Genomic DNA, 20,603 nt, shown 5'->3' with positions numbered 1-20,603 from the left:
TATGATGTTCATTTGACTGTTCAGTCATTAGTTAGTTTAAAACAGTTAATTGTTGTACCGTTTACAAGGACACCAGCTTACACAGGAATACTGTTTTGTAGAACCACTGGACCAGCCTTGGTACATTGTGTTTTTCTGTGAGGAGTTCTTCCTTGGTAGTCTGATTTATAAACCAAGGGCTGATGATGGGTTGGAGCAGACCGTGTGCTTTGGATCATTTGTGAGTGTTCTGCTTTTAAGAAAAGAGAGGTGTTGAGATGATTCAGTTTCAGTTTCAGTTTCATGATGGGGCTCTCGCCGTTTTTTGAATGTTTCTATTTAAGTGTCCTAAAAGCAACAACGACGGCAGCTTTGTTGAATGAGAAGGCAAGATGTGTGGAACAGAGAAGTGGAAGAGGGATTGATAGGTACCATTTAAGTTATGGATGGATTGGCAAATGAAAAGAGACAAAAGAGTGACAGTGACAGAGAGGGAGTGGAAGTTAATGACAAAAGTATTCAAGTGTGAAAGGCAGTCACAGAACATTCTGGCCTTCACCAAGACGTTGACCACCAATAGATGGAGGGAGAGAGAAATGGCTTGGATATAGATGGAGGGAATGGGAATGGAAGTGTACAGAAAAGACGGAGAGAGACAAAGTGTCTGTAGAGAAAAGCAACAAAGATGGTGAACAACACAATAAGAATGTATTGTGAATGTTATTGAAGAAGCATACTTTTTGTTGAATGAAAAGTCGCCGCATCCCTTTTTTGACAGGGGAGTGTACTTTAAGTGTTACTCAAGGTAATTCTGACCTTGTACAATGAATAGGATAGCAAGTCTGCGTGGGAGTGGTGAGTGTGTATATTAGAGGTCTGGGTTCTATTCCAGTTTGGAAAGGTATCTGGAGAGTAACAGTATTAGATTCCACTAGCCTGGTTAAGAAGCCATACTATTTAGCAATTGCTAGCAAGCTACATACTAGCTTACTATGGTACCAGTAGTCTGGCACGCCAGATAAACATTCCACTATTGTACAGGAGCAAATGACTATCAAAGTGCACAATTCTAAATGATGTGTGTGTGTGTGTGTTTGCCAAACGGCTGTTGTATTCAATTCAAGGACGTTCTGGTCAAAATGTTAATAGTTAACCACTACAACCTCTCATCGACTCTCACCACTCCCAGCTAAGATACTACATTCCATTACTGTGAAAGAATAGCACAATTTTTTCATGATGTTGTTGTAACAAGTTTTGGTATTAATGAGGAAATAGCCTTTTTCCATTTCATTAAAAAATTGTAAAGAAAACCTAGCATCAGCGACTCAATTCAGTTCACAATGATGCTCTCTCAATCCGTTGTGGTCGAGTAACTGCTTTGTCTTTCTCGTATGCTTGTTACTATGCCGACATGGGTAATATAACCTCAGTCAAGTCAAATTTAGAATAATCATTTTTCAAAAAGCTTGTCCTGTGGGCTTTTTCAGTATTGCAATAGTCTTTTCTGGTTGTAAATTGCAATTCTTCCACACAGTGAACATTTGTCTTTCATCCCATAGGGCGAGGTTGTTCTGTGGTATTCATGCTTTGGGGCAGGGCTCTTGTGCAGTGGTCTTGTCATGCACAGGGCATTTGATGCATCCACACTAGAAGGATGGACACACACACACACACACACACACACACACACACACACGTTATTGAATACACGCACACAACATGAATATAAAGCATGGATATGAATTCCCCCCTCTGATTGGTTACCTTCCACAGCACAAAGCCAAGATGACCCAATAACAGGAGTCCTGCTATGACTGACAGGAAGATGATCCACCAGGCCACCTTCCTGAACAACAGGGAACGCTTCCTCTCAGGAAACACTGTCAACCTCACCTGCGCAGGCACAACAGACACACACACACACACACACACGCGCACACACACACACACACACACACACGACAGTAGTTACACAGAACAAAGACTGGGGCATCACAGATCCATTATCCTTTGTCACAGTCTGACGCAGTGGCGTCTGGTGAAGGGAGAAATCATAGGATGGGCTCATTGAAATGGATGGCAAGAGAATGAGGAAAGGTACCAAACACAAACATGAACGTGAATTGCAAGGGACCTATTTAGTACCTGTGTACCCGATTCCTCTGTCTTCCTGAGCCCAATATTCTCTGGAGAATCTGTTAGGCTGAGAGTAGCATCCACCACAATGTCCAGGTAGTTTAATGAACTATAGTCCTGGGATGGGACAAGCAGGGAAAGAGGGATGAGAGCAGCACGACGGTTTCATAAAGGGGAATATGCAGTAGAAATAAGTTTTATGTGACGTGAGGAATAAGTGGCATACGAAAAGGTACATAGGTACCTCAAGGAAAGTGCTGTTCCAAAGGCGTGAGCTGAGCACCACCTCTGCAGTACTGTCCAGACCCAGCAGGGGGCAGCGTATCTCGACACATTTCACCTCTTCCGAACACAACTGCAATTCAAAGAGGGAACAGATAGGCTACTGTAGCATACAGAAAAGGTTAAACGACCGGGTGCATTGAGCAAATGTACAAAACACATTTTGGGGGAATTAAATTCCTCTTACCAGGGTTTTATATTTCCTTTTTGTTGGAAGGAAGGAGAATCCACCCTCACTTGAGGAGGCCTCCAGTTCAGTTTCATGTCTTTGAGAGGTGTCAGTATCACGGCGGCGCTAGATATGATGTAGCAGTGAAATAAAGCACATAAATATACATATACGTTTATATTATATAAATATACAGACTTACCAGACTGTTGGTGTAAGGTTTGTTTGCATTTTTGGGTGTTCTCAAACAAAGGAATTTTAAATTCCAGTTTACACTTTTATCCAAAGCGATTTCCAATTAGAGATTACAGGGACAGTCTCCCTGGAGTAATTTAGGGCTAAATTATGCCTTACTCAAGGGCATGCTAGTATGGTGGTGTTCCCAGGTGGGATTTGTACGTAGATTGGAACTGATGACCTTTTGATCACCATATTATTTTTTTTTAAGTAATTTTTTCTGAGTGGGGTAGTCCCACTCATATTTTTTTTTAATGACAGATATAGTAGAGATTATGACAGGAGAGAGAAGGGATGACATGCAGGATATGTCCACGGCTGGAATCGAACCGGGAGCCCTGCGGTACATGGTCAGCACTTAATCCACTACGCCACCTAAGCGCCCCTGATCGCTAGTGTAACTCACTATCGACTAGGCCACCACTACCCCCCCTACCTATTGATATAGCCTCCTGTGAGGTTTAGATGATGGATACATAGATAGATGTGTGAGAGAGAGGGGGGGGCCTACCCTGGCGTGTTGGACTGGACTGATCTCCGTTGCAGGAGAGCAGGGGACAGTCTGTATGCCTCTACTGTGGATCTGCACCAGGTACAGCAGCCATCTCCCTGCTGCGTTCTCCTTGGGCCAGTAGATGTTCAGAGATGCGTTGGCGAAGGACTTGAGTGGCCGGCCCAAATTTGTTATCTGTTCCAGGTGCATCAAGAGATGAGCCCTTACAACCGGTATAGCTCCACAAATAATAATCAAGAATATATACAGTATATATATATTTTTAATATTTCTTTTATATTTGTCTTTTTGTAATAACTGTCACTGTAACCATGAAAACACAACCAACTAAGAGGAAATTTGACAAGAAAACACTTGTGAAAATGTAGGGGTTCAAAATCGCATAGAATAAATTACAACAGCCAGCTCACCCTGAATTCATACTCCACCAAGGTTCCACCCTCCACCTTTGATTTAATGGCACCTCCACCCCCAGAGTCACCTCCTCCTCCTGCATCACCTCCTCCGAAGTAGACCTGGGATGGCCGGGCAAGGCTACACACAAACACACAAACACACTGAACTCCATATATCCTCACTCTGTTTGGATTTGGAGAAATGCGTCTACTGCACCACTGAAAAATAGTCAAGGGTAGGGCAATAGGGCAATAAAGCAATAGGGCAATAGGGCAGTTAACCTACCCAAACACTTGAAGATGAAGCTCGAAAACAACTTTGGCCTCGGCCTCAATTGGTTGTATTTTTTGGTCACTTGTCCTGTAGCCAAAAGACCACCACCGTAGGTTGTGAGTATGATCGGTGGGGCAAACATAATTTTTAGTAACCTGAATTCTGAACAAAAGCTAATAACAAAACAAAGGTGCACACTTCTGTACTCACGTTTCAAGTTGCAGCGTAACATTCACGTGTGTTGAACTCAGCGAGATGCGTGACGTGATCAGTATTACATAGAAAGTTACCTGATGGAAAGAGAGAATTGAGAATTGACAAATCAACAAAAATACTTCAAAAACATTTGGAGACACACTCGAAATGCCAAGCACCACTCACTGCAGCGTTCCTTTTGAAAGGGTTTCCCAGTTCACAGTCAGCCAGTGTCCCATTTTCATTGGCGTTACATCTCACTTGTACTTCCTGTGGAATGTCCAATAAGGAAATGAATGTTTCGATACATGCTGGTATCTGATAATCTACAACAACAACAACAACAACAACAACAACAACAACAACAACAGTAAAAACAGTAACATACTGTAGGTGCCTATGTTGCTAATTCATAATCATACCATTGTATAATTGTAGGTCTGTTGAGAATGACCATGGAAGCACTGTGTTTCACAAGATAAACACACAGTGTAACCAGGGAGTAGCTAAAGGACTGTAGAATTTAGGAAGGGCTGGTTATCTAACTAACTCGGAGCTAAATCGGCAGTGTAGGAGGATACAGGCAGGGGGCGCCAGCAACCCTTTAGACTAGCAGTACTAGCATTAGCATTAGCATTAGAATTAGCATTAGCATTAGCATTAGCTAACAGACAACTAAACACACAGTAATGTAGCAAAGATGAACAAACACATTTATTTAGACAAATGATATATACATCCCCGTATATACTCCCTCCCAGCCGGCCACACACACACTCAATCACTCACTCACACGCAGGGCCTGGCCTGAAAAGGGCTTAGAGTCCCGGACTGAAAGGAGCGCGTTGAGGCCTGGTTGGAGCTCGCATGTGCTTCGAGGAAGGCAGCAGACAAAGGGGGGGGGGTGACGTAGCAACTCGAAGGGAAAGGGGCTTCTTCGTAGTCCACGACGAGGTGTGAATGGCTCAGGTCCGGTGGTCCACGGTCGGTCGCAATCCACCTTGTGAAGGCGACGGCTCTGTCCAGCTTGGGTCTCGCTTGGTCCAACGTTAGCAGCCGGCGGCTAGCAAGGCTGGCTAACGGGGACACAGCTAAACTGGGCTAGCGCTGCCAACTCAACGAACTCCGAACTCCCGCGGTGCTGCGGGTAGCCCGTGATTCACTACTAACAGTCAATGCCAAAGGCAGGTCTCCTCCGACACTCAGAGTCTCCCGTTCTCCTTGTGGACTGTTGAGAGATGTTGAATTGCTGCTGTAAGGTTTGCCCTCTGTCACAGTGGTAAAACTCAATAATCACTCTTCAGGTCTTCAGCTTCAGCACGGTGTGCGTTTTACTGACTCCGCCATCTTAGATCGACTTCTCGTTTCTCCTTCTCATGTCACTCTCGTTACTCTCATCACTCTGACGCACAGACCACTTCCGTCGCTATATATACACCAACCGAACATACATCCGGTCACGTACGCCAATCATACATCCGGTCACGTACGCCACTCAAAACCACGCCCACTAAACTGGCGCTTACACAATACTAAACAAATCTACGACAGAACTTATACAATTACAATAACAATACATACACCTTCATGAAAACGTACATGAACAGTATGGAAAATAATAAAGGAAATAACAGGGGCAAAATAGGGCTGATTCGGGGAAACTAACTGGCTCTAAATTGTGGGCCTTCATAACAGCCGCCCCATGAAACCCTCGGTTTCAGTTAACTATGGAAGGCACACTGGCTAGGCTGCTCTAGCAGCGTGAGGTATGAGGTGATAGTGTCCTTGGTAATTTGAGGGAGCTCAATCAGGCGTGCCACAGGTCGGGTGTAAGTGCGACCACCAACGTCCACGATGGCCGTCCGCACCCTTCCATCCGGACCCGGCAGGACCTTGGTCACTCTGCCTGTCTGCCAGGCGGCGCGTGGAAGGGACTGGTCGATCACCAGTACCACGGCACCTTCGGACAAGTTGTCTCTCTCCCTCGTCCACTTCTGCCTGACTTGCAGGGTCGGCAGGTAGTGCAGTATGAACTGCCTCCAAAACTGGTCCGCGAGCACCTGGCTGTGCCTCCACCATCTTCTTCCGGTGAGCTCTGCAGGGTCGTAGACTACCTGAGGCAGTGCAGAGTCTCGCCGCCCCATCAGCAAGAAGTTGGGCGTAATGGGATCCAGATCTGCTACATCACTGGAGGTATAGCCTAGGGGCCGGGAGTTCAAGATGCCCTCAATCTCTGCTAGTACAGTCTCGAGCACCTCATCGGTAGGCACCTTCTGTCCGAGAATGGTACGTAGGACGTTCTTTACTGAGCGAATCTCCCGCTCCCAGGCTCCCCCGAAGTGTGGAGCATTTGGGGGGTTGAACTCAAACTTCACTTGCTGGGAGGCGAGTCTGTCACGGGCCTCCTCAGTCATCGCAGCGTAGCTCGCCCTCAGCTCGGCCTCACCACCGACGAAGTTGGTGCCTCTGTCCGACCGGAGGGTCTTAGGGGTCCCTCGCCTGGAGGTGAACCTCTTGAAGGACATGAGGAAGCTGTCGCTTGTGAGCTGGTGCAGAACTTCAAGGTGCATTGCTCTCGTCGTCAGGCACGTGTAGATGATGCCCCACCGCTTTTCGGAGGCTCGCCGGTTTCGGACTAGGAGTGGCCCGAAACAGTCGACCCCAGTAGAGTGGAACGGAGCCTGTCTCAGTCGCAGCCGGTCCTCGGGCAGATCGGACATCATGGGCTGCGGCGGCGTGGCTCGCCACCTCTGGCAGTCCGAGCAGGACCTTTGATATCTCCGTACCGCCTCCCGTCCATGGAGTATCCAGAATCTCCGTCGTACCTCCGCGAAGACACGCTCTCCACCCGCGTGCTGCACTTTGTCATCATGGTGCTTGATGACCAATCTGGTGACCTGATGCTTAGTGGGAAGCACGATGGGATGCTTCGTGTCTAGGTCTAGATCTTGAGCGCGGCGCAGTCTGCCACCCACGCGAATGAGAACACCGTCGAGCTCTGGAGCTAAGCCGCGGAGTCTACTGTCCGAGGGGATCGGCTTCCCTTTCTCGAGACACTCCAGCTCTCGGGAGAAGGCATCCTGTTGGGCACTCTGCAGCACCAGGAGCTCCGCCGCGGTGTAATCTTCGGCGCTGAGCGTAGTATCTAGGGGTAGACCGGCCTTGGAGCAGAACATCCTCTTCTGCAGCTCTTCGAGCGTCTCACACTCCTCTCCCGGAGTAGTCTCAGGGTCTACGACCTGGGTGGCTCCGCAGAACAACGTCTTACGCAGCTCTTTGTCCTCTCTGTCTTCTGCTAACGCCGGCGTGGCTGGCCACTCTGACTCCCGCTCCTGTAGGAAGTCTGGTCCCGTGTGATACAGGTGGGGCTCCGCCAGATCCTGGAGAGTTGCCCCTCTCGTGATGACGTCAGCAGGGTTCCTCTTGGTGTCTACATAACGCCAGCAGTTCACCTCAGTCAACTCCAGAATCTCTGCGACTCGGGTGCCCACGAACACCTTATACCGACATGAGCTGGACTTCAACCACTGGAGGACGGTAGTTGAGTCTGACCACATGGTGACGCTCAGCAGAGGTAGCTGGAGCTCGTCGAGCAGGAACCTTCCCAGTTGCGCGCCGTTCAGGGCAGCACACAGCTCCAGTCTTGGGATGGACTGTTGCTTTTTCGGCGCCACTCGGGAACGCGCCAGGACAAACGAGACGTGGACTTCACCTCCAAGCTCTGCCGCTCTGACGTATGCCACGGACCCGTACGCCATCTCCGAGGCGTCGCAGAATACATGTAGCGTGATGACACTCCTCTCTAGGTCCGTGGAGGGAGGGAAGTAGCTCCGCTGCAGCTTGATGTGCTGGAGAGTGGGAAGTTCCTGCTCCCAGGCCTTCCACTTCTCTTCTAGGTGACGAGGCAGAGGATCGTCCCATCCTCGTTCTTGGGCCCACAGCTCCCGGACAAGCGCCTTGGCCATCGTCGTGAAGGGAGCGATATATCCCAGTGGGTCGTACTGGCTCGCTAGAGTGCTGTATATCGTTCTCATCGTGACGCGTTGGGGCTTGGCAGGCTTATTGCGATAGCGTAGAGTGTCGGTCTGGAACTGCCAGATAAGTCCGAGCGTCATCTCCTGAGCATCATCTGGTGAGTGAGAGACCCAAGCCTCGCTGCTGGTCGAGGTGGCCCCCTCCGGGAGGTCTCTGATGACTTGCGGGTCGTTGCTGGCCCACTGGCAGATCTCAAATCCACCCTCCTGGAGATGAGCACGCAGGTCCTGGACTAGCTGGCGGGCTTCCGTGGCTGTCTTCGAACTGTGGAGGCAGTTGTCCACGTAAAAGCTCTTATGGACGGCGTCAAACACTCCAGGAGGTGCCGTCTCCTGCGCGGCGTGAGTCTGTAGCGCATAGGTGGCGCAACAGGGGCTGCAGGTTGTCCCGAAGGGTAGCACCTCCCACTGGTAGATAGAGGGGTTGGGGTCGCTCGGGTCCTCTCTCCAGAGAAACCTCATGAGTGGCTTGTCTTCCTCCAACATCCTGACCTGGTGAAACATTCGCTTAATGTCACCACTGACTGCGATCGGCTGCTGACGGAATCGCACCAGAACTCCCAAGAGGGCTGGGGTCAAGGTTGGACCAGGGAGAAGATAGTGGTTGAGGTTGAGCTTCCCCACCTGGTAGCTACAGTTGAAGACCACTCGGTTCTTCCCGTTGTGGTGAACATTGTGGTGCGGGAGGTACCAAGACTCGGCACTCTGGTTCGCCTCGGCTGGCTCAAGCTTCTTCACCAGACCGGACTCCGTCAGTTTCTTCATCTCCGCTCTGTAAGAAGCAGCAAGGACCTCGTCCTTCCTCATACGCTTCTCAGTGCTGGTCAGACACTGTAGGACGGTTCGAGGGGATACTCGAAACTCTGGCATGAGTTCTCTTCGGAGTAGTGGTGTGACGTATCTCTTCACGCCCTGGACTTCGATACGCACTGTCTTTGCTTTAAGGAGGTCTATGGCGTAGACGTCCTCCTTTGACCGTACGTAGAGCTTCTCATTCTTGTAGGGCGCAACGTCTAGCGTCCACAGCTTCTGGACGTTGTCTAGTAGCGCCGCATTCATGGAGTCCACACTGGTGTGAAGGCAGTTGATGGTCTGCACTTCTTCGGTTCGGACATGGAGGGATGACGTAGCTCTCCCGTCTCTATCTCTCCACTCGGTAGCGCCTTGGAGGGCCCACCCAAGCGCAGTCTTAACAGCCATCGGGCAGCCTCGTGGTCCTCTCAGCGGAGGACGGAGCGACACGATCAGTGCAGCGTTGTCCGAGCCGATGAGAAGGGTTGGCTCCGCTCCTTCTATCGGATGTAGGTCTACTCGCCGTAGGTGGGAATATCTTGCGCGTAATCTCTCCAGGGGGTAGTCGTAGCGGGAGAGCGCTAGCTGGTCTGCGGTGAAGACATTCTGAAGCCGATATCTGTCCGACGGCCGCCCCGCCGGGGAGATAGAGAAGTTGATTCTCGCCCCGGTGACCTCTTTAAGGTCGCGACGTATCGTGCGCAGAGTCAGCTTCTCCTCAGTCCCTTGGAGCCCCAACTGGCGCACTGCCTCCTGGAGAAGGATGGTCCGTTCCGACCCGTCGTCTAGAACGGCGTACGTGTCGTACACAGCGTTGTTGTGGTGAAGTCGGACCTTCACCACCTTCAGTAGGACCTTGGAGCCGCTGCTCTGGGTTGGGTCTAGGTAGTAGACAGGTGTTTCCTCTTCCGGTGCGCGACCGGACCTAGGGCTTCTGGTGCCCTCCGTGGACCTGGCGAGGGAGACCTCGTGTAGGATGTTGAGGTGGACCTCCTCACAGCGGTTGCACTTTCTCCTCAAGGTGCAGTTCTTAGCCAGATGGTCGCGCCCACAGTTCCAGCACCTCTTGTTCTCCTCGAGCCACCTCTGCTTGGCCTCGGTACTCAGGTTGTTGAAGTCACTGCACTCATTGAACCAGTGCTCGCTGGTGCAGTACGGGCATGGCGGTGGACCTCTCCGTCCCTTTTGAGGGGGTTGAGAGGAATCCTTTCCCTCAGGTCGGACTTTCCTCTCTCTCCGAGGCTCCTCCTCCGTGTGCAGCACTCCTACTGGGCGTCCTCTGTTCGAGCTCGGCCGGTCCCAGCGGTCTCCCTTCTCCCTCTCCTTCTTCGGCTCAGCGTAACCCATGGCGTCTACGTTGGTGTCATGCACTTCCTCCAGTAGGAACTCCGCGAAGGCAGCCATGCTCAGACCCAACTTCCCGGGGTTACGAACGCGCTGCTGTCGCCGGAACCTCTCCTGCCGGAAGCGTGGGATCTTGCGGAGCAGCCGCTCTACGTTGGAGGTGCTGTTGATCTCGCTGGCGCCAGCTGGGCCCTGCGTCTTCAGCATTCCAACCAAGGTGTGCACGCGGAGCGCGAAGTCATCTAGCGCCCGTTCATCCTTGATGGGGGCCTGCTGTTCGAGGGCTTGCAGTTCAGCAAGGGCGTGGTTCCAGGGACGACCGTAGCGGGCATCCAAGTCGGCGAGCGCTCTGGTGTAAGGTGTCGGTGCGGAGGCATGGGCCAGAACCATGTTGTGGGCTCTGGGGTTCCTCACATGCTGAAGGAGAATCGCATATTTGTAGGACTCTGAGCAGGAGTCGTCCAAGAGCGTGTCTAGGCAGATGCGTAGTTCCACATACTGGCTCCTGTCCTCGTCCTTGAAGAAGGGGAACTTGGGTCCCTCCACCTGGGGAAACATCCTGTAGTGGATGATCGGGGCTGGAGTGACGGTCTGGGTGTCCGGCCTGCATGCATTTTGGTTCCCTGGAGGACCTAGGGGTGTGCTACGCTCTTGGTGAATGGCTCCCCTCCCGGGCAGCGACGCTGGCTCCCTCTGGGCCGCGTAGCGGTCGGGTCCCTGGTCCTCTTCCTTCCAGGTGGTCAGCTGGGTCTGTAGTTGGACAGTCATGGCGGGGGTCATGGAGCCATCGGCGGGGGGTTCAGGAGACGGCACTCGAGAGGGCCGTGCGGATGATGCTCTGGAGCTACGGGCCGACGGAGCTCTGCTGATGCACACGTCGCGCATGGTCTGCATCACTTCCGCCATCGTCTCCGCGTGCAGTTGCTCTCTCTCCATCTGGAGGCGCTCGCGCTCGAACTGGATGCGTTCCCTCTCTAACGCCTCCTGGCGCTGTCTCTCCGCCGCACGTTCCGCTCCTTCCATCTGGAGGCGTTCACGCTCGAACTGGAGGCGTTCCCGCTCTAACGCCATCTCGGCCTGTTGGCGCATAAATTCTGACAGCGCGGCACTACTCCCTCTGGAGTGCATGCTATCCGCCCCAGAGGCAGAACTGCCCACGGAAACCCTGGACCGGGAGGAAGCCACTGAACGGCAGGAGCTAGGTCTCGAGCGCGCCGTACTGGGAGGCAGATCGTTAAGGCGGAGGCCCTCCCTCTTCCGCCCGCAGGCGCTGTCAGACCGGGCCTCTCCTTCCTGCTCTTCCGTTTCTACGGCAAAACCCTGCTGTTCTGCCATCTCATCCTCAGGCTGGTGCTCTTTGATGGCGGTCTCGGTGCTAGCCACCCGCGCGCCGGCGGACACCTCGGCCTCTCCGACCACTGTATCCCGTGGAGTGCGCTCCTCACTACCACTCGGTGAGCTTTCGAGCTCAAGCTCATACTCTTGTAACCTCTGAGGCAACCGCGGGACTCTCTGTGGTCGTGGCTCTGGCTCAGGGGGCGGAGAAGGGGGGGTAACTGTCTTGTCTGGTTGGCTGCGCTCAGCCATGCTATCACTACACAACCTATCCGGCTCGAAGGACCAATTGTAACCAGGGAGTAGCTAAAGGACTGTAGAATTTAGGAAGGGCTGGTTATCTAACTAACTCGGAGCTAAATCGGCAGTGTAGGAGGATACAGGCAGGGGGCGCCAGCAACCCTTTAGACTAGCAGTACTAGCATTAGCATTAGCATTAGAATTAGCATTAGCATTAGCATTAGCTAACAGACAACTAAACACACAGTAATGTAGCAAAGATGAACAAACACATTTATTTAGACAAATGATATATACATCCCCGTATATACTCCCTCCCAGCCGGCCACACACACACTCAATCACTCACTCACACGCAGGGCCTGGCCTGAAAAGGGCTTAGAGTCCCGGACTGAAAGGAGCGCGTTGAGGCCTGGTTGGAGCTCGCATGTGCTTCGAGGAAGGCAGCAGACAAAGGGGGGGGGGTGACGTAGCAACTCGAAGGGAAAGGGGCTTCTTCGTAGTCCACGACGAGGTGTGAATGGCTCAGGTCCGGTGGTCCACGGTCGGTCGCAATCCACCTTGTGAAGGCGACGGCTCTGTCCAGCTTGGGTCTCGCTTGGTCCAACGTTAGCAGCCGGCGGCTAGCAAGGCTGGCTAACGGGGACACAGCTAAACTGGGCTAGCGCTGCCAACTCAACGAACTCCGAACTCCCGCGGTGCTGCGGGTAGCCCGTGATTCACTACTAACAGTCAATGCCAAAGGCAGGTCTCCTCCGACACTCAGAGTCTCCCGTTCTCCTTGTGGACTGTTGAGAGATGTTGAATTGCTGCTGTAAGGTTTGCCCTCTGTCACAGTGGTAAAACTCAATAATCACTCTTCAGGTCTTCAGCTTCAGCACGGTGTGCGTTTTACTGACTCCGCCATCTTAGATCGACTTCTCGTTTCTCCTTCTCATGTCACTCTCGTTACTCTCATCACTCTGACGCACAGACCACTTCCGTCGCTATATATACACCAACCGAACATACATCCGGTCACGTACGCCAATCATACATCCGGTCACGTACGCCACTCAAAACCACGCCCACTAAACTGGCGCTTACACAATACTAAACAAATCTACGACAGAACTTATACAATTACAATAACAATACATACACCTTCATGAAAACGTACATGAACAGTATGGAAAATAATAAAGGAAATAACAGGGGCAAAATAGGGCTGATTCGGGGAAACTAACTGGCTCTAAATTGTGGGCCTTCATAACACACAGATTGGAAAAGGGCCTCACTCACTGAGTTCTTGTCATAGTGGAAGGAGGAGTAAGGAAGAGAGTCGGGGAGTCTGACCCTCAGGCGACTCTGATGGGCGTCGTCCCCACCCCTGTTCGTCACGGTGATCTCCATGGCGATGTCCTCTTCTCCGGGGGAGATCACTGCTATATCATTCTCCCTGGAAACAAAAATCAGTTCTTAGCAACTACAGTTCACGAGTAAAACAGTGACAACAAGATAGATAAGAGAGGGAGTCAAGTGTGTCCTTTTTACCTGGGCAACGAGGGGAAGGTGAAGGTATCTTGATCGATCTGTTTTTGTCTGGAGCAGAACCGGTACTGTAGCTCCAAGTTACTTTGACAAATGTTATCACTGCCACAACCTTTATTCACAAGGATGATCTGAAATAAACAGTAAATATCTCAACTGTACACTGTCATTTCTCAAGTCCATGTTGTTTTAAGAAATGTGTCACACACACAGAAACACAGAGAGAGAGAGAGAGAGAGAGAGAGAGAGAGAGAGAGAGAGAGAGAGAGAGAGAGAGAGAGAGAGAGAGAGAGAGAGAGAGAGAGAGAGAGAGAGAGAGAGACAGAGACAGAGACAGAGATAGAGACACACACAGACAGACACAGAGACAGAAAGAGGTGTTTACCTGTGAGGTGGCCTTACTCTGCTGGTAGAGGTTGAGGACAGGAGTCAGCTCAGGTAGGGGACCCTGTCTCGTACTCGGACTTGGACTCGGTAAGGACACAGTGACAGAGACGGGAATGGGGTGCAGCCTGTCTGTGATGTCACCCTAGAGCAAACATTTGTAAATGTGATACACTATTGAATGTCATAAAAGTCCTGAGATGTAGTAGTTCTTCTACAACTATCTAACAGTATTAGTATTGGTATTACTACCAGTATACAGTTCTATCTGCAGTTAGGAGACCTCTACTCAGAGGTGAAAATGGAGCCAGTACCAAGAGCCTGAGCTGGGCCTCAGTACACCTCTCCTTCCCCTGCCCTGGCAGCTCCAGGACCCCCTGGGACTGACCCCGGAACACCAGTCTGGAGGGACGCCTCTGTCTTCTCCTCTCCGCATCAGTGTCGAAGGCATAGTTGACCGCTAGCAAGAGAACACAACATACACACATAGGTTTCTGAAACTCTGTGCTATTATACACGCTGGGGCCGGGAACAAGTCGGCAACCAATCAAATTGTTCAGACTTTTATTCTGAAGAAATGGAAATAAATGTCATCGTTGTTGAAAATGAATGACACAACTCGCTAGTCAAGCCAAAATATTGCCATGCAATGGATTCGGTGAGTAATCCCCACTGCTACCTAGTTAACTATAACCAGGGATGCTGCTTGGTGCTCCCCGAGCTCGCTAGTCACGACCCGTCCCACAGGATGGATGAAAAAGGGATACATGGATAACTTATATTAGCAAAACGACATTTATTCATAAATAAAGATGAACGAACAAATGATTGTGTGCAAAACAAAATAAACAAATGCAAAATCAAATGACTGCTCTTTAAGCATGAAAGTCTGTCAGACTCCTTTAAACACAATGAAATCAACTGACATCTCTTTAAGCACTAACTGAATGTCTGTTCTTTAAACACACTGAAATAAACGGACATCTCTTTAAGCACTGCTAAGTTCTGTAAACACTGAAATCAACTTTTCAACAAAAAGTTACAGCCTAAGCATTTATTTATGCTACAAGCTTAATCGTCATCATCACTGCTCTCTTGACTGCTGTAAATGATCACTGTCCTCAATTCCAACCATGGTAGAGGATGTTTTTTTTGTGATCAACTTTATTTTTTTATTTATTTTTGGTGCGCAACAGCGCCTTCATGCGGCTGATCTGCCGCGCAGCATGCATTTTGGCGACGCATGCGCACTGGCGCACCAGTTATGTGCACCCCTGACTATAACACTACTTCACATTGTTAGCAGGCTCATAAAACAAGCTGTGTTAGCTGTGTTAGCTGACTAGCGTCATTGATTTTCAAAAACTTTGAAATGTATTTACATTTTTCAGAATAAAAGTCTGAACAGGGGAGGGAACCTACTTACTCAGTCTGGGTTTGTAGGACGCCGGATGTGCTGTGTAGGTGAAGCAAGCTCGTACGACGAATGTACTGTACAAATGTGGACAGAGTTATCACAGAGTCATTACATGCAGCAGCTTATAAGACTACAGATAATATTTGTATGTGTGTATTTTGTATCTTGGGTATCTTACCATTTGTGTTTATCACAACTATCCTTTACTATATCAACCTCACTAGGGGTTATCCTGATGTCCTTTCTGACGCTGACTACGGGCCTCGCCCTGTAACAGCAAACACCAAACATGTTCTTCAATTAAGTTTAATTAAGGTTGAATCATCGGATGTGTGTTAGTACTTCGTGAGCTTAGAATGATAAGGTTCTATCTCCGTTTAGGGTAGTTCAGAGATATTGAGCGTCAACGTTTTTACATTCCATTATGTTTTGTGAGATGGAACCTTTGTATTTTATTAATGCTCAAAAATGTAAACATTTTTAAAATAACACCACACAGGCATTAGTAAACACCTAATGGATCAGATTATGTAAAAAACTAAATTTTGACAAAAATGGAGATAGAACCTTGTCATTCTGACGACACGACTTGGCTGGGGCCAAAGCCTGCACTCTGTGGGTTCGAGCAACATTAATACAAGGTGATCAAGGTAACGTTACCTGTAGACAAAGACAGTGTCGGACAGTGATCCCACAGCCAGGTCAGGGTAATGGTTGTCATCAATGTCTATGTTGCCAGCCAGAGAATACCCAAAAAGTGTTACCTTATGAGATTCTGCTGTGAGAATCTAAAACAACAAGAGATGAGCCTCTGGGAGTTAGTGGGAGCGAAAGGGAGAAGGTGTTAATCTATCTCCTCTTTAATGAGGCTTCATCACCAATGTGAAGATGGCAATGCTCGTTTCAATATGACACACACACACACACACACAAAAAAGCAGAGCGCATGTGTTGGCACTGTAGTTAGAAGGCAAAGATGTGGAGTGGGAGGGTGCCCACCTGAGATGGCTTTTTGTGAACTCCACCTGAGGAGCCGTAGTACAGGTACACCCGACCAGCTCCATCGTAGGGAGAACCCACAGCAAGATCTGCCAAGCACACAGCAATGTACAGTCTGAATTTACAATGAATATCGGTCGCTAACGTATCACCAATGCAAGGAAAAAGATTTAGCACAACCCACGTTCGTAAATTCGCTCTGAGAGCGCCGGAGCGCACGCTGGGTTCAACGTCATAAAGGGACCGAGTCATTTGATTGGACAAGAGGCATTCCATGAGTGCTGATCAGATTTCCAGAAAAAACATTACGAACACAGCCAACATCTACTGTCACAGTTAACCACCTACAAAAACAAATAATAAAAACCTCAGCCGACCTCCGTATTTGTCTTGGTTGAGGTCTCCTACGCTTTCGACCGCCAGTCCAAACATGGAGTCCTTCTGTCCGTCCAGACGAGCAGGCTCTACCTTCTCCCAGTCTCCCCCTCTGCTGTTGATGTAGATGTACACCGCCCCGCCCACCTCACCGTCCTTGAGGAAGAACTCAGGTGCTCCAACAGCCAGGTCATCCCACCTAGGACAGGAGCATGGGCGGAGTTAAGGGTGGCACAGGGGGGTGCATTGAGCCTCATAGCAGATGACCAATGGGCGGAGTTAAGGGTGGCACAGGGGGGTGCATTGAGCCTCATAGCAGATGACCAATGGGCGGAGTTAAGGGTGGCACAGGGGGGTGCGTTGAGCCTCCTAGCGGATGGATTGTTTATTAAATTATCTTCAATGCAAATTAATTTTATTGCTTTTTTAACACATAAAATCATTTGTGAAATGAATGTCAGTAATCAGGAAAACAGCAGTGGTAAGCTTTAGGTTCTAACCAGAGGGTTCTGACAAGCAGTATAGGCTGAAGGGGCTGTGGCACGCTAGATGGTTCTTAACTGGCTGTTTTGTGAATTGAGAGGTTTTATTATAGCAAAGAGGTGCTCTGATATCAGATGTTTCGTTTGTTGGCTTTTTTTCTCTCTGTGCTCCAAAGCCAAGCTACGTGTGTGGACATGAGTGATACACACAACACTGAATACTACTATGCATATAGTACCTGGAGACTAACAGAGAGTGTCTTTGTGAGTGTGCTGTGCACTGATTAGCTTCGACATGTCCTGTGGCCACAGGGGGACAACAACAAAAATGGCTTCACAAGAGGAAGAAGCAGACCCAGCTGCTGTCTGTACCCATCTCCGTTGAGGTCCACCACAGCGACGTCATAGCCAAAGGAGGAGGCCAGGCCAGGGCCTGAGAGGATGTGTTCCACAGAGAGACTTCTCTCTGCGTGGGGGTCCTTCTTCAGGAACACCACCTGACCGCTGTAACCGCCCCGCGGAGCCCCCGACACGATGATGAGCTCATTCTTCCTGGTGAGGGCCATACCAGAGTCAAGGGAGAACCCTGGGAAGGAGACATTTACATTGACGTTTTTTTGGCATTCAGCAGACGCCCTTTATCCGAAGCGACTTACAACAAATACTTGGATTAAGTAATTGAATCATCTATCCAGATAGAGACAGATAGAAGTGAATTCATTGTAATAACTGTACTACAGCTATGAGTACTAATACTGATTTTCAGGATGTTTTGCATGGGAATAGACTTCCGTGACTAAAAGAAGGGTATGTGAAAACTGTAATATTATATTAGAATCGAAATTATAATATTGTAAAACTAAACATTCAATTTAATTCATGTTATCTTAATAACTTTGAGGGGTTTGTGGTAAACGGACCTAGATAGCTGTTGTTATGGAGAGGGATGAGTGTAGGGTCATATCTGTCCTCGTCCCCAGTTTCCCGAGGGTCCTCGTTTGACACGGCAAGGTCATCCAACGCCTCCATCCTCACGATTCCTTACACAGGAAGATGGACACAAAAGGGCTAAGTCACCAAAACTGGACCACATGGACTGACCGTTGACTGGATTTCAGTCAGTGTGATCTATCTCAATAATAATAATAATAATAATAATAATAATAATAATAACTTTTTATTTATGTCATGCAATGCCATGCACTGCACATTAACAGAGCCCACAAGTATGTGACAGCAGCTGGTGAAAGCGGGAACAAGTCGGCAACCGACTAAAATGTTCACACTTTCATTCTGAAATGACATTTAAATACATTTCAAAGTTGTTGAAAGTCAATGACACACTCGCTAGTCAAGCCCAAAATATTGCAATGCGACGGATTCGGTGCGTAATCCCCGCTACTACCTAACTACTTAACTACTTCTGGCTGCCATGTCTCACCAATATCAGAGCATTCAGATGATAGGCCTATAGAGCAACATGCAGACTCCGTCCTACCCTTCCACTGATAGGCTCCTGGGCCACCGAACAGCAGCGTTTTGTTGTCCCTGGCGAAGGAGGCAGAATGGCCCTGTTGGCAGTAGGCGAACCAGTCCTGGTTTTTGCTTCGCGTCTCTATGTGTTCGCCGTCACAGATGACCCTCCTCCACTTCCTCTTAGCCTTGCTCTTGCGGAGGTCCTCCCCCAGAATGTAACACTGGCCGGGTACCAGGTTAGGGATGTCTGGGCCCGTGCTCCTCTCCTGGTACCGATGAGCGCAGGCCTGTAGGAGGTAGATGGTAAAATCGAAAATTCTCTCAACTGCAACCGATAGTTTAGGATTCTAATAACTAAACAATGGAGTTGCCTTATGGAATGTCTAGTTTGTTGATAACTTATTCTTTTTCTCCATACCATCACACTTTTACCAGGGCCTTGACTGGTCACCCTCACGCCCATCCATTGGTCCTTGCTGTCTTTATTGTTGAGAAACTCTTGGGAGCATTCATTTTCAAAGACGTTAGTTAAACATAGTTAAACAAATTAGCACACACTAAAACGTAACATTAACTAAGTCTCATATAAGCTGAAGGACAAGGGGGAAAGGAAGTAAACAAACCATCGTTTTCAAACTTGACGTGTTCACAGGTCCCGGACTCAGTGGCTAGCTCACACTGGTACACACCACCAGTAACCTCAGCTTTGGCCAACAGCTTAGAACGTGGAGCTCCAACCAGCAACCTAGAGTAGAGAAATATACATGTTTTGGTGAGACGTAATGCACAGTATTGCAGTGTAAATATCAACCTGAATTAATTATGGTAGTAACATGGAATTACCAGCACTGTGACCACTACCCTTTTCTCACATAACACAATTTTGTTAGTGTAAGTCTAATAATAATATTAATAATAATAATAATAATAATATATTGGATTTATATAGTTCCTTTCAAGGAACCAAGGACGCTTTTTTACTGAAAACGTACAGAAAAGCAGTCAGACAGACAGCAGAAAACACAATGACAAAAGCTAAACTGGGGTTTGACTGGTCTGTGTGAGAGGAACCCTCCATTGTAATTAAGAAGGAGGTCAACTTACATCTTCCTGTCTGTGGGCTTCAGCTGCTGGTGCAGGGACAGAGAGAACCCAAACAGGCTCCCCGGTTCACCGTCTCTCCTCAGGACAGTCTGGGTGTCCAGGTTGAAAGCCACAACACAGAACTGCTGGCAAGCTAAATGACCCAGCAGGTAAACCTGGAGACTCCACCACTGTGATGCCATGTTGTTGTTGTTGTTGTTGTTGTTGTTGGTACAACTTTGTGTTCAGATCTTAGCCTCACAGTTTCTCCTGTGGTTGTGGTGTCCCTGTGTTTTCAAGTGCCATGAGGGTGTAACACTATAGAAATGGGACGGGTGCCGGCATTTGCAGTGTGCACTGTAGTAAGTTGACAGACAGGGTGTGGTTGAAAGGTTTATCTCAGAGTGACTGTAAGCACCGACTGCACAACTTTATGATTTGATTGCTTCGGTTAATATTTACCTTGTGTTAAAATGGAGAACGTGACACACCCAGTGATCAAAAGTCTTCTCTGGTGGGCGTGCACAAAGGCAATGAGACTAAACTAAAGTACATTCCGTTGATCATCCAATGACACTCTAGAGGAGAAGTGGTCCTCTTTTTTTATTCATGCACAGAAATATAATAAAATACATGATAATCATATAAAAGACAACCATGTATGTAACATATCTCATTCATAACCGGTCGTTCATCTAATTCCAAAAGATTGATTGATTACTTTTTTAACTTACTTTCAATTGACTGTACAATTAAGTAAGTAAGTAACAGTTAAGTAAGGGCAGAGCAGAGCAACATTGGTCATGTGTGTTGCTCACATTACAATAGATGCAGCAGCACTGAGGGAAAATATAATTTCTCAACAGGTGGCGCTATAGTTCTTGTCTACAGCAGAATTCTCAGATTCAATCTCATAAAGTGACCTAAG

At 48.9% G+C, this 20,603-nt stretch overlaps 1 protein-coding gene across 1 annotated transcript; it reads right to left on the bottom strand.

Annotated features, from left to right (window-relative positions):
- Window positions 1-61: 61 nt before the first annotated feature.
- LOC308153254 (integrin alpha-6-like) lies at window positions 62-19,878 on the bottom strand (the record flags this gene model as incomplete). Its single annotated transcript, XM_080526338.1, has 23 exons — window positions 62-160; window positions 1,747-1,875; window positions 2,128-2,235; window positions 2,363-2,473; window positions 2,588-2,695; window positions 3,318-3,494; window positions 3,731-3,854; window positions 4,002-4,076; window positions 4,200-4,279; window positions 13,211-13,367; window positions 13,463-13,590; window positions 13,845-13,988; window positions 14,158-14,303; window positions 15,270-15,334; window positions 15,921-16,048; window positions 16,260-16,348; window positions 16,637-16,833; window positions 17,489-17,702; window positions 18,037-18,156; window positions 18,615-18,879; window positions 19,011-19,090; window positions 19,216-19,337; window positions 19,697-19,878. 23 exons carry the CDS (start codon window positions 19,876-19,878, stop codon window positions 62-64), a joined length of 3,048 nt encoding a protein of 1,015 aa, XP_080382464.1.
- Between the last annotated feature and the right edge of the window lie 725 nt (window positions 19,879-20,603).

This window comes from Nansenia antarctica, assembly GCF_963989245.1.
Source record: "Nansenia antarctica genome assembly, chromosome: 3".
Classification (NCBI taxonomy): domain Eukaryota; kingdom Metazoa; phylum Chordata; class Actinopteri; order Argentiniformes; family Microstomatidae; genus Nansenia; species Nansenia antarctica.
This window is presented reverse-complemented; position numbering and strand designations above follow the sequence as displayed.